The 17,661-nt window shown below is 38.3% G+C and overlaps 1 protein-coding gene across 1 annotated transcript in view; it reads left to right on the forward strand.

Moving 5' to 3' along the window:
• PTPRM (protein tyrosine phosphatase receptor type M) overlaps positions 1 to 17,661 on the forward strand; it is an 855,321-nt gene that overhangs the window by 680,544 nt on the left and 157,116 nt on the right. The window contains 1 exon segment of the mRNA XM_040434446.1: positions 10,786 to 10,970. Within this exon segment, the coding sequence (XP_040290380.1) occupies positions 10,786 to 10,970 (185 nt within the window).

Consider the following 17,661-nt stretch of genomic DNA (forward strand, 5'->3'; position numbering starts at 1 on the left):
AAATACTTTTTTAATGACATGTAATAAAAAATTATCAGTATAGCGCCACCTGCTGTTTGCTTTTTTCTTCTTGTTTTTCTGTCCACCTTGCTGAGGTAGACGCACATGCTCAGTTTCATTCTTCAACTGCCCCCTGAGCTATGATAGAGAGCTGCAGCAGAAAGGACACGCCCCTGAGCTTCAGCAGAAAGGACACGCCTCCTGAGCTGCAGCAGAAAAGACACTCCCCTGAGCTGCCAGCTTGATCTAAATCTAGCAGAGCAATGAATTAAGAGAACTCTGTCTTTGTGAGGTACAGGGCTGGTTCTAGCTTTGTTAGAAAGAGGTTGTCATATACGATGACTGATTTTCATTTTTTACTTGAATCTTGGAATAACCCCTTTTAAGTGATTTTTTTTAAAGAGATTTCCAGATTTTCATATTCGTTTTTGGAGGAAAAAGTAGTTAATACTTTTTAGAATAGCGATACCAAGTACAGCCAAGTATCCAGTGGACGGCACTGTGTTTAGTAAGCTGCAAGCTGATCAGTGAGGGTGTCAATAGTAAGACCCCATCTATATGAAAATCCCAGAACACCTTTAACTCTTTCTATTCTATTAGCAGTTTAAAAGAGCTATTGAGTGAGTAAAGCCTTTATTGTAGTCTCTGATTTTCAGTATAATTCAGGCAGCATTTTTTCATATTTTGATTTATATTTACATTTTAAACTTATGAGTAGTGCTGAGCGAACTTGTGTTTTAAGTTCGGGGTCTAAAGTTCGGGTTATCGAAGAATCTCGTTATGGATTCTAAATTCCGTTATGGTCTGTGGTAGTGGAATCCTTAACGCGATTCTTCGATAACCCGAACTTTAGACGCCAAACTTAAAACACAAGTTCGCTCAACGCTACTTCTGAGCACTTTTCTTAGAAATTACCGTACTTTTTCCATTTTAATTTCATTGCTTCTATGATTTGATGTCTACTATTTCTGAAGTAGTATAGGCCAAGTAGCCTTACAATGAAATGCATTTTACACATTTACCAGAAATTACATTACAGTGATAAAAATGGTTGTACAGAAACATGATAGTGAGTTTCAGGATTATTGACTGGTGGCTTATCAATAAGATTTGGCATCAATGTGCACAGTGGAGATCTGACTGCTGGATACCACATTAATGCCCGGAATGAAGACAACACAGACACTTTCATACAGTGCCACTCAGAGGTATATTCTATATAGGAAATTGTACAACTACTGCATATACAATTTTATACACAAGCAATAATTTGGGTGTAGCTCTTTTTTTTTTGTAAAAAAACAACAAAACTCCATTTGTGTCCACAGTGTTTCCCAAAGCTTTATAGAGCCCTATTCTAAGCATAGTGAGGGCATCTCACAAGTCAGGCATCAATGGCATCTGTAAGACGTAGGTTTACATGTCCCAGTTGCCACATTTGGCCAGAAAATGAGAATGCACATCTTTGTGGGTAACAATAAGGTATTACCAGCAAAAGCATGAACCCATTGGAAGCGGATGCAGCAGACTTACTATGTTAACCCCTGGAACAGTGAATATATCAGAAACAAACTTAAAAGGGAATGTGTCATCAGAAAATTACATATTGTTTAAATTAAGAGTTTATATGACATATATTTTTTAAGGATTTTTAGTGATGTTCTTCATACTTGTCCATGCCACTATCTATATTTTAAAGACATTCTAAAATACTGCAGGTTTGACTTTGGCCACTGAGCCTAATATTTTTTCATTACTTTTCAGCAGTTAGCTCATTATCATCACGTTCAGGATTACAATAAAACATAACACTCCCATAATCATGTGCAGAACATAAAATAAGAAAATAAAAACAGATTGGAGAAAAGGAATATGCTTCACTAATTTTTATTAGTTAAAATAATATAGTTGACCTATTCCCTTAATATGTGACACATTCCCTTTAACTACTGTAACATTACACTTTGATATTTGTATACGTTTTTGAATTATCAACAAAATCATATGTGGTCTATCTATCTAATATCTGTCTATCTATCTAATATCTATTTATCTCATATCTGTATCTATCTATCTAATTATCTATCTATCTAAGGCTACTTTCACACTAGCGGCAGGACGGATCCGACAGGCTGTTCACCCTGCCGCTATTTCGCCGGACCGCCGCTCCGTCCCCATTGACTGTAATGGGGACGGGGGCGGAGCTCCGGCGCAGCACAGCAGTGCACGGCGAGAGGCCGCTGAACTAAAAAGTCGGACGTGCAGTACTTTTAGTCTGGCAGCCTCTCGCCGTGCACTGCCGCGCTGCGCCGGAGCTCTGCCCCCCCGTCCCCATTATAGTCAATGGGGATGGAGCGGTGGCACGGCGAAATAGCGGCAGGACGGATCCGACAGGGTGAACAGCCTGTCGGATCCGTCCTGCCGCTAGTGTGAAAGTAGCCCAAATCTATCTTTCTATCTGTCTAAAAGAAGCCTGTTACTGTGATGTAGTATGAGAAGAGCAGCGCACTTTCTGCTAATAATATTCTGTAATAATGTAGGTTACGTTAATACTTAATAAGTGCATCCTGTGAAAGCTGCCATAACCCTGTTTATTTTCACAGGTATTGATTTCTTCTTCAGGGCTCCATTATATTACATGACGTGCAGTATATTTATGACAGCATTTGTTTTAATAAGCACTATCATTGTAGGAACAGTCATTTCTGGAAATAGCATGACTTGACCTTGTCGCACTTCCCTAAAGCACTCCAGCAAAGGTCCACAATGTCAGTGACGCTTCCAGAGGAAACTGCTCCTAAACTGTCCCAGTATATACTGCACTCGTCATGGCAATCTCCCTGAATGCTCTATGCCTATATAACCTAATGTGAAACCTGCTCCATTACAATACAGCCGTCTGTGTTAAAGTGAATCTGTTTGGAGTTTTCCAGCCTTTGTGTCAATTATTTTGTATTTTCTCCTTCTCTCTCCTTGTGTTCTCTTTCTATCATTCTGCTTGGCCCTGCTTGTGGTACATGGCAGATCCATTTGTGCCAACGGCAATTTTAGGTGAGATCATTTCCCTTCATAAAAGTTATCTGTACAAATGAGTAGGATAGACAGTGGTAGCAGAAGAGACTTTCCCATGCGTCCTGTGTTTGGCTCTTCACCAAGCAGTGACTGTAGTGATTCTTACACATGCAAAATGCTGACAATGTTCTGAAGAAAAGTATGTTTCGTTTATTAAATGGTGCTACTAAACTTGTTTTGTATATGTGGGGGTCATACAAACCTATGGCAGCTTTTGCACACATGGCTTGTTCTCAAACCTGTGCTACAACATTTTTGTGGGACACTTTATCTTCCACTGTGACTGCTTATTGGGGATGAATACCTTCTGAAGTTTAAGATGTAACAGAGGAGGTCAGCCTGCAGCTGTCTAGCTGATGCTGGACTACAACTCCCATCAACCTATCTTGGACGTAAAATGTCCAGGTTGATGGGAATGGTAGTCCAGTACTGGCTGGATTGCGAAATGCTGGCTCCCCTGATGTGGATTGTTCATGTCTCTGTCTTTTCTTCCTTGGACTGGGATAGCATAGCGTCAGTATTTAGTTCATATTTATTCCGTCACACTTGTATATCCTCAGCTTTAAATGATAAGTTGTAGTATATAAGCTTTTCTCTTCATTGAGAACACTTAGATGCTTATCCTTATTTATATATAATTCTTTTATACCTCACATCAAAGATTAAAATAAGCCATTTCATCGATAGCTGCCAATGTTGGAAAGCTTTCATTTGTATCAGTACAAATTTTATCAGATCAATATGAATTCCTCAAGGCTCAGAGAGTCAACTCACCTAAAGGGTTCTTACTATTTCATGGGGCTTGCCCCTGATGTCAGAAATGAATTCGACATCCCTATTCTGCAGACACAGATTCATTTACTAGATTGATTTGCTATCCAGCCTTTCCTGCCATCAGGCAATTTGAAAATATATAGACATTTGGAAATATCATATAATCAAGACGTCCCGTAAATGAATCAGTCGAAGGGGAAGCATAACTTAAGAGATTTACAGTGTATTTTCTGCTATGAAGTGACCTGTGATACTTGAGAGTATGTTTCATGCCTCTGCTCTTGAAGCCAATCTATAATTTATATTTTAAGATAAGTAATAGTATTAATGTGCTTTAGTATGAGCCATCTGCAAGATACAATTCATAAACTGAGTAAACTTTAATATAATACCTAGAGGTCAAATAAAGAGATTGTGACAAAAATGGCTGTAAACAGTTGAGATGCATATAATGAAGGGGATGTACTGCAGCCTCTACAGCCTCTTCAATCAGCTGATCGGCAGGGGTGCTGAGAGTTGGACCCTAACCAATGTGATATTGAAGCCCAAATATTATAACCTCATCCGTTTTGTAGTGCTGGACATTACCTTTAAGAAGTTTAAAGCAGCTATGTGGCCCGTGAAGAGAAGGGTTTCCATCACCCTTCCTACTGAGCAGTGAGAACCTTTGTAGGACAACCCTCACCAAAGGAGCTGCTTAGCTATTACATAAGGGATAGGAAACTATCCCAAAAATCATAGAGGGAAAGTAACTTCAGGCTCTGCTGTTATGGGTGATAAAATCTGGCATTTACTATAGAGCCCTCTGTACACCATTCTATTAGTTATTGTGTTTTTTTTGCTATCATCATATTATCTACTCTCATTTCCTTCTCTGCTTATTTATTTGTACATTATATAACCAGCAACTTTATTGGTTTGTGTCAAGTAATGCTGTAAAAAACACACTTTATGCGTCTACTGTAGATCATTTTCCAGTAGGCCAAATATGTACCAGCATGTACCATAAAAAGCCTACATAAGAACACCACCTCTTTTATAAGCCATCAATGTCTTGTAGCATGCCACTTGATCTAGATCAAGGCTTCTCAATCTTTTTTTTTTTTCACAGGGGCCTTGATAGTGCCTGGCCCTCTCCATAGTCTATGTCACTTTTTTTTTTTTAATCACCTCTTCAATCCTTTAACACTCCCTATGTCTACCATCAGTCTATTCAAGGAGAAACAGCTACGTCAAAAGCTTCTCCCCCAGTCAGCCAGCACCCTTCTCTGTACTAATAAAGGCCGAGAAAACTGTTTACAGATAGGTAAAATCCCAAGTCATGTTTCAAGGTTCTTCAATGGCTTACAATGTTTGCAACCAATATATGGCTTTAGAGGGACAGTTTTTCCTTCTGGACGAGAGCTTATCTGCATACCTTTTCCCAGGGAGAATTTGCTGTTAAAATTCTTCCACCTTCTTGGTCTCTGCAAGGAGAAACAGTAATCCCGGTGAACGTGAACCCAGTATAACATTAAAATAATCACAAAGGATTTGATTATGTTGCCATACCAGAGATAGAAAGCCCAGCGCAAATTATAATGACTTCTGTCAATACTTCCTCCCCAGCAACTAGGGGGCACCTCACCAGTGAGGCCCACCTCAGAGTTTGAAAACCACTGATCTAGATAAATAATAATATGTATTTTCAGTCTAAGTGTTGGCTCCATTCTGGTACAGTTAAGATTGAAAAGCCACCATTTTGGACATTTTGGTATGGAAAAGCAAGTAGGAAAATCTTGATTTAAAAAATTTCACTACAACTAAGCTAAATCTGAAGAAATTCAAAATAACTTTGTCAAGATTCCTCTTTGTTTCAAGGAGTAGAATTTATTTTTTTCCACTCCTAACATTCCTGTGCTCTTAGAGTTCATAGTTTTCATTTTGAGTTACTCGTTCATTTTATTTCAAGGTCATAACAGTCATCCTTGAAGTCTTACACATTCAGTTTATTCACAGGACGCATCATGCAAACATTGTATAGTGTAAGTCTAGAACACTATTACCAGAACCTCCATATACCTGATCCGTACTTCATTTCTTTGTGTTTGGTAAAGAGTTTTATCTAGCAGATATATGTCCCTTTAGGGAAGAAAGACAGAGTTTGGGTGAATAAATCTGTGTGATTTAATTGCAGGATTATACTAAGCCTATTAAATAAAATCTTAGATTGTATTTTGTCATTCCCTTATCTCTGTCCAACACTTATGACATTGTAAGTATGATTATGATGAGTATTAAACTCATAGAAGGGGTAAACAATGAATATTTGTTGGCATACAGTATTAGATTTTATTGTATACATACATACATGCTTTGCCAATGTTCTTTTACCCTGCGACTAATCAATTAAATTTCAGAAGGGAGCCTTCTACACTAAACTGATACTAGATATGGTAACCAATCATTACTTTACCAAAAAAATTATATTTTCATTTATTACCATTTAGAAATGTAAATTTGTTACTTGATAATTGACTTTGGAGCCAGGTTTGTCTGACAGAGCTCCAAAATTAACAAGATGTACAACCCCAATTCCAAAAAAGTTGGAACACTATGTAACAGGTAAATAAGTGTACCTAAAAATAATAGCATTTTTTGCAAATCTCATAGGCCCATATTTTATTCACAATAGATCATAGAACACATACCAGATGTTGAAATTGAGACATTTTACCATTTCATGAAAAAGAATGAACTAATTTGCAACTTGATGGTAGCAGTGCATCTAAAAAAAGTTGGGACAAGGCCATGGCTACCATTAACAATAGTCTGTATACATCTGAAAAATAAGGAGACCAATTGCTTGAGTATTTGGAGAAGAATGTTGCCCCAATTCCTGTCTGATGTAGGACTCTATTTGGTAAATAGTCATCTTTGCTGGAGTTTTCATTTTATGATCAAATGTTTTTTTTTATTAGTGAAAGGTGTGGACTGCAGCGCCTGGGCTCGTCTTCTGCAAAGCCATGCTGTTGTGATGAAGGCAGTATGTGGTTTATTATTTTCTTTTTGAAATATGCAAGGCCTTTCTTGAAAGAGATGTTGCCTGGATGGGAGCATATATTGTTCTAAAACCTCTATAAGCTGTTCAGCATTGACAGTGCCTTTCCAGGTGTGTAAGCTGCCCATGCCAAAAGCACTAATGTAACCCCATACTGACATATATGCAAGCTCTTGAACTGTGCAGTGATAAACTGGGTGGTCCCTCTCCTTTTGAGTCAGCAGAACACAGCATCCGTGGTTTCCAAAATTAATTTAAAATTTCGATTTGTATGACCACAACCGTTTCCCATTTTCTCTCATTACATTTAAAAAAAGCTTTGGCCTAGAGAAGACAGTGGCATATCTGGATTGCGTTGACATGTGACTTCTTTGCATTATTCAGCTTTGGATTGCACGGTGAACTGTGTTCACAGACAATGATTTATGTAAGTGTTCCTGAGCCCATGCAGTGATTTCCAGTACGGAACCTTTCCTTTTTTCAATGTAGTGTAACCTGAGAGTCTGTAGTTCCGTCTTGTCCCTTGTGCAGATGGATTTCTCCATGAATTTTTTGATGATATTATGTACTGTAGATAGTCGGATATTCGAAGTCTTTGCAATTTTACATTTGGGAACATTTGTCTGAAACTGTTCCACAATTTTTAGACTAAGTTTTACAGATCAGTTAATCTCTGCCCCTAGAGACTCTGCCTCCCTAACATGCTCTTTTTATACCCAGTCCTGTGACTCAGGCCTCATTCGCTTGACTGCATGTATCTTACAGTCAGAAAACTGCAAATCTACAAAATATGGATGCCGTTCGTGTGCCATCCGCATTTGTGACTTTTAAAGCTTCTCAACACTTTTCCAAAGTGTGGATAAAAGGGAGGTGGCGAGGCTTTGCACGGCCCTCTGCATTTACTATAACTTTTGTCAGAAAGTGCAAGAAGTTATAGATTAAGCCTACGATCAGACATATCAGAGTCTTCAGGCAAATTGCTTCTCCAGCTGTTTTTTTTATAATTAGTACCACTTAGTTTTCCAGCCTTTTGTTATCCCAGCCCAACTTTTTTTGAGATGCGTTGCTGCCATCAAGTTTTAAATGTTCTATTGTGAATAAAATATGAGTTTAAAAGATTTGCAAATTATTGCCTTCTGTTTCTGTGATATTTATTTAAACTTTACACAGCACCCATTTTTTTGGCATTGGGGTTGTAAGTTTAGGAGGAACATAGTGACAAGAAAGGGTGGAATTCTTAGCTTTTTAGCTTGTAAAATATTGTAATGCCATTGGAATATGTACATTAATTACATACACTATTGAAAACAATACAGTAAAGACAGCAGCTCTTGAGATCTTCTTTCTCGGCCTATGTAGCATTGCTGAATTTCCAGGTACAATAGGCTCACAGAAACTGTCATAGTAAAAGCTCCATCACAGAGGCCAATGATTGGGCAATTATCAGAAAGTAGCATTCCTAGGTAAAGGTGGCGAACAGTTCATATATGGGGTGGAAGCATTGTGCAGTGATGATTGCTGCATATAAATGTAGCTTTCACCTCCTGTAATGAGCAGTTATTGGAGATGAACAGTGTGTTCCCAATAAATGCCTGCTGTGTCGGCCCATGTAAAGGGGCCTTAAAGAACATTCAGATGGCAGATGTTTATGGGGATAATATGCCTGACAGTGAATCTGTAGTGCGGGAAAAGGGAACATTCTGTTGCGATAAGTGACAACTGCCCTGTAAAGAACTTTAATGGTTGGTTATGATTGTTCAACGTCTTTGGGGCTAGTGTAGACAGCCATCTTGTGTCACCCATTCTAGAGATTGGTGGAACACCTATCAATCAGACTTTATCACATATCCTGTGTATAAGTAATACATGGCATTTGTGGGAAACCATTTAAGTTCTCTGTTACTATAGCTTGATAGATCTTTACATTCCGAAAAAGGAAGATAAAGATAAGTGTTTATTTTTTTATTTAATTTTAGCAGAGTTTAAAGAATATTTGGTATATTCAAACTCTCGTTTTATCCGTTCACATTTCCTAATGTAAGTCTTTATAGTGTTCCTTCATAGCAGAAAACTTCTCCTGAAAGTAAATAAAAATCCCAACCAAGTGGCAAATTATAGAGAATAAACAGTGATAACATGCATTTTATGAAATTAAAAAAGGAGTTTGGATTTTATTGAATAATGTTTTCAATGAAGGAAAAGCGCACTGCAGTTATTCTACCTTTATTTTCCTATTATAGTGTATAATACTATTGTGAAAGCTTAAATGCTATTTGTGCTGCTTTGAGACCTTTATTAAAATGTTGCATGGTATGTAGTTCTTAATATGGCAAATGATTTTTATGAGTTATAAAATTGTATATATACATATATTTTTAATATTAAATATCATCACTGTTACATTTTGTACAGAAGTTTTTGTGGGGGAGGAGGGGGTTGGGGGTTACGTTACTGAATCTTGTTTCGAAATGTTCTGTCTTTTCGATGCATTCTGGTCATGGCATTTTTAATTTTCTGTAGAAAATCTGGAATACCAGGACCAGAATGGGAGTTTGAAAACCAGGACTGGACCAGAATCTCATGAGGATATGGAGTTAGGTTGGATATGCTGTGATACAAAAATTTGATGGATTATTTGACAATTAAAAATAAACAAATGAAATGACATTGTTTTTTTGTCCTTTGTGTCGTATCTTATTTTTAGGCATGCTCTAGAATGTATCAAAGTATCTGAACTTAATTTAATTTCCCTTATACCTCCATCTTACACATGCATGAAATGCATTAATTATTGGATACTTCATACTGAAATGACAAATCATTGAAAAGACTGTAATATCATTTTTATGTCCTTAACAACAAAACACTGTGCAGGGACATATGACATATTTTGACTTACAACAATCTGACAAAAGACCACATGTACCCTATAATTAGTTGAACTGTTAATGGCAAATCACCCCTAGATAAATATATTTGAACCACTTGATTACTTTTATGCAAAAGTCTAAATTAAGAAATAAAAATATCAAATATGTTTGTTATTTTTGTTATTGAGCTATATTAATGTTAGGTATAATGACATCAGCCTTTACCTATTAACCTAGTCCTTCTATTATGTGGCTTTATTTTTTGGCCGTATACCCCTCCTCTTCATTTTATTTTGACCACTGTCAGGAGCCAGACTGTTGATACTGAATACATTTTAATTGCTTATGCCCTGTCTCATTTTTTTCCTACTCTTTTCCCTCCTGATATGTATCTTCTTTAAAGTGCCAATTAATGGTAAGTTGCTTCTTACCCTCTGAAGAAACACCTATGGGGGAGGTTAGTGAACTTTTCCAGTGTTGGTTGAGGATGCCAAGTGCACTTTCAACATACTTTCCCAATACTGGATTAAGGGCAGGTGATTGTGGGAACCTTGCAGGTCTTTTTTCTACCAGTAATTCTGTTTTATGTTGGCTTGTGTTTGAGTTTGGACCTGTCTCATTTGTTGTGTACCTTGGAATACTTTTGGAATACTTTTATGTTCTTGTCAGTTGCATGAGAATGAATGGGGTAAAACTCCAAAGCCACTATGTACATCTGCCATGCCAACCATTGTGTTTCATAATTTTTCATATGTATACAGTATGATGTAATTTGCTTACTTTGCTATTATGGTAATACTGTACATTGTCCAGCCCAGTCCTGTTTACTGTAGGAGAATTATAATGATGCTGTTTTCATTAGCAGTTGATGTGTTGTTTCCGACTGTATGAAATAAGCTGTATATTTTTTCTCGTAGCTTGATATTGTTTACTTTCATAATATCATTTTCACCAAGAAAGCCTTGTTTGCATTAGGTTTGTATGACCTCAGTATGGCAACCAGTCATTTATTATGCTTTCTATTTATAGATGAAAACCACACCAACAGCGAGACAAGCAGTTTAGCCCAATCCCATACATACAAGAAACGGGAGACCGCTGATGTTCCGTATCAGACAGGCCAGCTTCACCCAGCTATCCGGGTAGCTGACTTACTGCAGCACATCACACAGATGAAATGTGCTGAAGGCTATGGATTCAAAGAGGAATATGAAGTAAGTGTAACTCAAGCACAGTGCCATAGCAAGAGATGCTGTTGTAAGGTATAATGCAGCAGAAACATCAAATGTCTGTTTCATCTTCTGTAATTTCCAAAAAGAACTTTCAATATTTTATTTTGAACATTCATTATTAATATTTTAAGTTCAACCAGATAGCTACATGACAGGTTTGAAGAGTTGACACCATTGCCTTTCATCTCTCCAGCTTACAGGATATGAACTTAGAGGATGTGTGAAGTCTGAATTCTCTCATTGTTAAATGTTTATTTGTTGGGTAGGCAGCTCACATTATATTAATTACATACTTGGGCACATCCTTCTTGATGAATCCTTCTGCCTTTTAAGATAAACATGTGACTTTAGGGTATTTCGACTTAAAGAGGTTTTCCTATATGGATATTTATGGCATATTCATAGGCTATAGCATAAATGTCCAATAGGTGTGGGACCTGCCTCTTTTTCTCAAGAACAGGGCCCCACCGAGCATGCTTGGCTATTGTTGGACGCTCCATAGCAGTGAATTGAGAGGATGCTGCACAGTTGCACCCATCCCTCCATTTACCACCATGGGACTTCAAAGAATAGCTAAGCCAGTGCCTAGCATTGGATGTAGAAAGCTCCATGTGCTTGCTCTCTATTCTTGAGGTAGGAGTGGGTCCCGGAGGTGAGACCCACACCATTCAGACATTTACGGCATATGTTGTAGGTATGCCATCAATGTCCAGATGGAACAGCCTAGTTAAGGTAGGTATATGTAAAACGAATTTGCCATCTTAAAATTACAATTTAACATATGATAGTCAGTTTAAGAAAGTTAAAAAGCAATAACACCTAACAGCTTACTGTAGACACTTTGTAGGCACAGTGTAGGCACATATGCATTGAGCTTCATGGGCAAAGTTGTATATGACTCAGTATAACCTCTCAGTTGTATTCAGCCCTAATACAGCAACTATGGAAGTCGATGGGGCCCTTCTTTCTCCATATGAATATTGCAATAACAAAATTCCACTCCCCTGCTTCCTTAATAAATGAGTGAATTAATGTATATGTATTATTTAGTATACTATCACCATGAGAGAGTGCGCAGCCTTATTATGGATTGCGCTCCACCCCGCTCTCCTAGCTGCTGGGTATTTATTAAAGGGTAATTTGCCTATACCCTACAATTATGAAAATATCAACTTAAATTACTTAATACTTGCGCTAACTAGTGACAGTTTAATACTTTAATACTCTCCTTTCACTTGTTTGCCAAAGTCTCACAAATGTCAAAAAGATCACCTTTAGGGTCCATTCACACATCCGTATGTGTTTTGCGGATCCGCAAAACACGAACACCGGCAATGTGCGTTCCGCATTTTGCGGACCGCACTTTGCCGGCACTATAATAGAAAATGCCTAATCTTGTCTGCAATTACGGACAAGAATAGAACATCCATTCCGTCCCCATAGAGAATGAATGGGTCCGCACCCATTCCGCAATTTGCGGAACGGATGCGGACCCATTATTACGGATGTGTGAATGGAGCCTTACTATGTTATACAACTTCTGAACAAGTACAAAATTGGCCTAGTCTTGGTTAGATATAATTACTTGCCGTTCAGATGTTCTGTTGTCTGCTTTTGAAAACCAGATGCCTTCTCCTCCTTTTATAAATCTTCAGCTTCTACCTGCACATAGCGCGTCTCCAGACGGTAGCATGCGCTCATGTCTCGGAAGCCAGCAAGTTTCCTGGAGCGTTCTTTGGTGTGATGTCACACTCTCTTTTACGGAAGCCTCCTCTGATACAAAGTGAGCCGTCAGTCACTGATTGCTGTTCACAGGGGTGGCAGGCCCTCTTTAAAAGCTTTGGATAATATCTCAATGTTATGGTACTGTACGAAGCACTATTTACAGCTCATGGAGTGCGTAAGGCTCATAGTAGGGACCACTTGTCGTTTCTTCCATGCACACTTCTCTCACATGTAAATGATGCCTTATAAAGAATAATTTGTAGCTGTAAGTAACAACAACTTTGACTAACAGCCATACTAGCTCCCAGCAGGCAAGTATTTAAATTCTTGTCATTAGGTTTCTGTAACTTAAAAAGAAAATTTAAGGGTTCTACTGCCAAATATCTTGTGGCTTGTATCCTATTTATAAAGGTTGACAAAAAAAAAAAGTGTTTTACGGCACATAGATAAACATCCCATATGCTTTGCTTTTAGTGTGAAATGGTCAAACACCATCCCTCAACATCAGAAATAAATTGAAAAAGAGCAAAATTACAATGGGATAAATATGGTAGAAGAAAACTATTTTGTAAAATACATCTTAGAGAACTAACCAAAGATCTTCTTTGGATGTAGGCTTGCTCAAATCCTTCTGTCTCTTCATGTAATCCCAGACATACTTGATGGCTGTATGTTTGTTGTCCTGCTGCAGAATAAATTTGAGAGCAAATCTGATGATATGCTGTATTTCTCGGCACTGAGGACACCATTAATACTAACTAAATCCCCAATTGTATCCAAATGTATTTTGCGGCAAGATAACGACCCCAAAATGTACAGCCAATGTCATTAAGAACTATCTTCAGTGTAAATTAACAAGGAGTCCTGGAAGTGATGATATGGCCCCCACAGAGTCCTGATCACAGCGTCTTCATCTGTCTTAGATTATGTGAAGAGAAAGAAGGATTTGGGCAAGCCTAAATCCACCTAAGATCTGTGGTTCTCCAAGATGTTTGCAACAACCTCCCTGCTGAGTTCTTTCAAAAACTTTGCACGTGTGCGTAGAAGAATTGATGTTGTTTTGAAGGCAAAGGTGGTCACATAAAATAATGATTATATATATATATATATATATATATATATTATTTATTTTTAGAAACCCCTTTAACTCTTATGCACATGGATGTATTATGACTCTGCAAAACTTATGAGTTGTATTGAGCTGTAATAGGGCTGCCCACAGACTTTTACATGGCCCTATTGTATCTCTGTATGCCTGTATGAGTGTATGGTAACTCTGACATATATTGCCCCACAAAGTGCCATACAAAGGCACATGAATTCCCTGTGGTGACATATGAGGTTCAATAAATGGAATGACTTATATTAAATGGTATCGCTGCCTTAGTGTTGCCTTAGTTATTCGCTTTTTCTTTGCATACTGTCTTTGGAGCCCCAGGCAATCACCTTTGTTTTCACCTACATGAAAGAGCTGCAGTCCACATTTCTCTTTTTTTCTTGGAGCTCTTCAGCAGAGCCATCCAATGAATATGTAATAATACAAAACTTTCATTGCATACTTGTCCAAACCTTATTTTCTAAATTTTGAACCAATGATAAATTGCTTTCTGTGCTTCTTTTTGCAGCTCCAGTAATCGTTGTGATATTTCCTTTTGCTCAATAATTAAAGTCTTCATTACATGTGAGCTTTAAACACCTGTTTCATTACCATTCTTTATGGGAACAGGTCTGAATCTAAGGAGATATTTCTAAGCACTAATGAATTAAGCCCCAGGCTTTTACAGAATAAATGATTTACATTTTGCTTTCTCATGTTTGATCTTATGTGCACTGTTGTAGCAGAATAGAGATAAGGAAGGATCAGAGAGGCAACCGTCAAATGAAAAACTCTGTCAGAATGTAGGATGCTGTTTCTGTTTAGTATAGTGTTGTTTTTCAGTTCTACTTTAGTGTTTTTCCCCTCTTCTCTTAGATTCAGAAAATAGTTTGTAACAAAAATATTATTTGAAACTATTAACTATGTACACTAGAAAAGTTGCATGGTGTTTACAAAAAGAAGCAGTATTAGGATTGGCAGTTGCCTTAAAGGGGTTGGTCAGTTTATATCAACTTTAAAGGGAATCTGTCACCCCAATTTTGGACTATTATCTACAGAAATACATGAGTAGTACTGCAGATATGAAGTCCAGATCACTATTTTTATTTTCCTACTGCCCCTGCGCAGAAATACATTGTCAGGACCTGCAGTGCATGCACACAGGAGTCCTCTCCCTTATATTAGAACAGCACAGCAGTTTGAACTGTGTATTTCAGTGCAGTTCAGTGGCAAAATAAAAAATACTGATCTGGACTCCTTATCTACAGTACGCATCTATTACTACAGATAATAGTACAAAATCGGGGCAACAGGTTCCCATTAATCCCAGGAACCTTGCAGTGGATGACAGTATACTTACTCATAACTGTACTCATGTCCCCAACTCATCCAGCCTACTGTGCAAGTCGGATTGTGCACCTGTCCATGACATGACTGTACATAGAGGGGCTTGTGATCAAACACATCATCATGCCTCCACACAATGAGGGACATCTATCAAGACATTCCCATATGCCAGTCTTGATCCTTCCCCCCATGCTGGAATAAGATGTACCTAATTTATTAAGAGGCAAATGCCTGTTAATAAATTAGGCATATCTGTGGTAGTCCAAGAGGAAGAAACGCAAGTCTACATCGGCTAAGGCTGGTGTCGATTTGAGGTATGACTTATGCTAGATTCCGGCACAAATTATAGTAAATCCAGGAGGCTGCGCAAAGCCCTGCCCCCTCCTGCTAAGCCCTGCCCTTTTTTCTTGCCACTTCAGAAACATTTTTTAAAGCTATATGAGTAAGTGCATATCATCCACTACAAGATTCCATGGATTAAATGTGAAGCAAAGGGGTTAACCTTTTTAATACGAAACTGAAAAATGTTTTGCTGTTAAGTAGGGTCATGGGTGTCAGGGTGCGGCATTGGACCCTGTTGGAGTGCCTGAGAGCTTGTATTATAGTCTGTATGCCGCTGTATGGTGCTTCCAGCAAGGCAATGTATTCTTTTATAGCACTTTTGATGGAAAATACCTTCATATTTAAGTGATGGAGCATGCAAAATTTTTGTTCTTTACAGAAACTTCTGTGTGCCTCCATGAAAATTGTAGCCATACCGGTATACTATATAAGCCAGTAGCAAGCTAAGATCCATTATTCCTGTTCTGCATGGATCTTTAATATATGTGATATGTCTTACTCAGGTTTCCAAGTGCAAGTCTGGCCGTTGAGTTCAGCACTTACTTTATCAATCTGTATGGCTGACTTTCATATCCCAGAAACTATATTAAATCCTTTATCCACAGTTACAAGTGTTTCAGATTGAGTTGATATAATTAAAAATGTAATTAGCTTTGAACTTCCTTTACAAGATGTAACAACCTAAGCTTGCCGATGGACTGACAGAGAAGCGAAACAGAATTTAAATTTCCTGTCACTTCTTTGCTCTGTTATTAAAAAAGCACTTCCGCAAATTTTATTGCACATTTAATGCAAACTCTCCGACAATTTTCTAGCAGTGTCATTTGTTTCTTCCCAGCTCAGTTGTATCCATGCCATGACTCTTTTATGGACAGTTAGGTCACATGATCTCAGTCTGACCACTGGCCCAGAACTTGCTCTCCCGTACAGACAGGATGTTAGTCTCCCCTGTGTAGATGCCTTCCTTTGAACTACAGGATTTTAGCAGCACCTATCAAGTTGCTCCTGGCAGCTCTCAGACATCTTCACCACCAGACTCAGCTCAGTTTGTTCCTCAGTATGTCTCTATGCATAGTAAATGTAGTATTGCTTCTATTGAAGTGAATGGAAGCAGTGCTGCAGTTATCAGCTCCATCCAGACAACTGTATGACCATTTGTATTTTTTAATGGCCCCACCTAATTTACCATAAATTGTATGGGAAAATCGGAAAAAATCTTTGTCAGTTAAAAATTGGAAAAGAATCACAATTTGGTCATTGTTCCTTCGGGTTTTGCTTTTACTGCATTCACTGAAATTGATATGGGGAACTTATTGTGCAGGATAGTAAGATTACAGCAATACCAAATTTATATTCACTGACTAAAAATATAAACTCAACATTTTCAGTTTTGCTCCCATTTTGCATGAGCTGAACTCAAAGATCTGAAACATTTTCTACATACACAAAAGACCCATTACTCTCAAATATTGTTCACAAATCTGTCTAAATCTGTGTTAGTGAGCACTTCTCCTTTGCCGAGATAATCCATCCCACCTCACAGGTGTGACATATCAAGGTGGTGATTAGACAGCATAAATATTGCACAAGTGTACCTTAGACTGCCCACAATAAAAGACCACTCTGAAATGTGCACAGTTTTGCCTTAATGGGAGGGAGGGGGGTCAGAAAACCAGTCGGTATCTGGTGTGGCCACCATTTGTCTCACGCAGTGCAACACATCTCTGCTGTATATAGTTGATCAGGTTGTTGATTGTGGCCTGTGGAATGTTGGTCCACTCCTCTTCAATAGCTGTGCGAAGTTGCAGAATATTGGCAGGAACTGGAACACGCTGTCGTATACGCCGATCCAGAGCATCCCAAACATGCTCAATGGGTGACATGTCTGGTGAGTATGCTGGCAATGCAAGAACTGGGATGTTTTCAGCTTCCAGGAATTGTGTACAGATCCTTGCAATATGGGGCTGTGCATTATCATGCTGCAACATGAGGTGATGGTCGTGGATGAATGGCACAACAATGGGCCTCAGGATCTCGTCACGGTATCTCTGTGCATTCAAAATGCCATCAATAAAATTCACCTGTGTTCATTGTCCATAACATATGCCTGCCCATACCAGAACCCCACCACCCCCATGGGCCACTCAATCCACAAAGTTGACG

The sequence above is a fragment of the Bufo bufo genome, chromosome 5, assembly GCF_905171765.1.
Source record: "Bufo bufo chromosome 5, aBufBuf1.1, whole genome shotgun sequence".
Classification (NCBI taxonomy): Eukaryota; Metazoa; Chordata; class Amphibia; order Anura; family Bufonidae; genus Bufo; species Bufo bufo.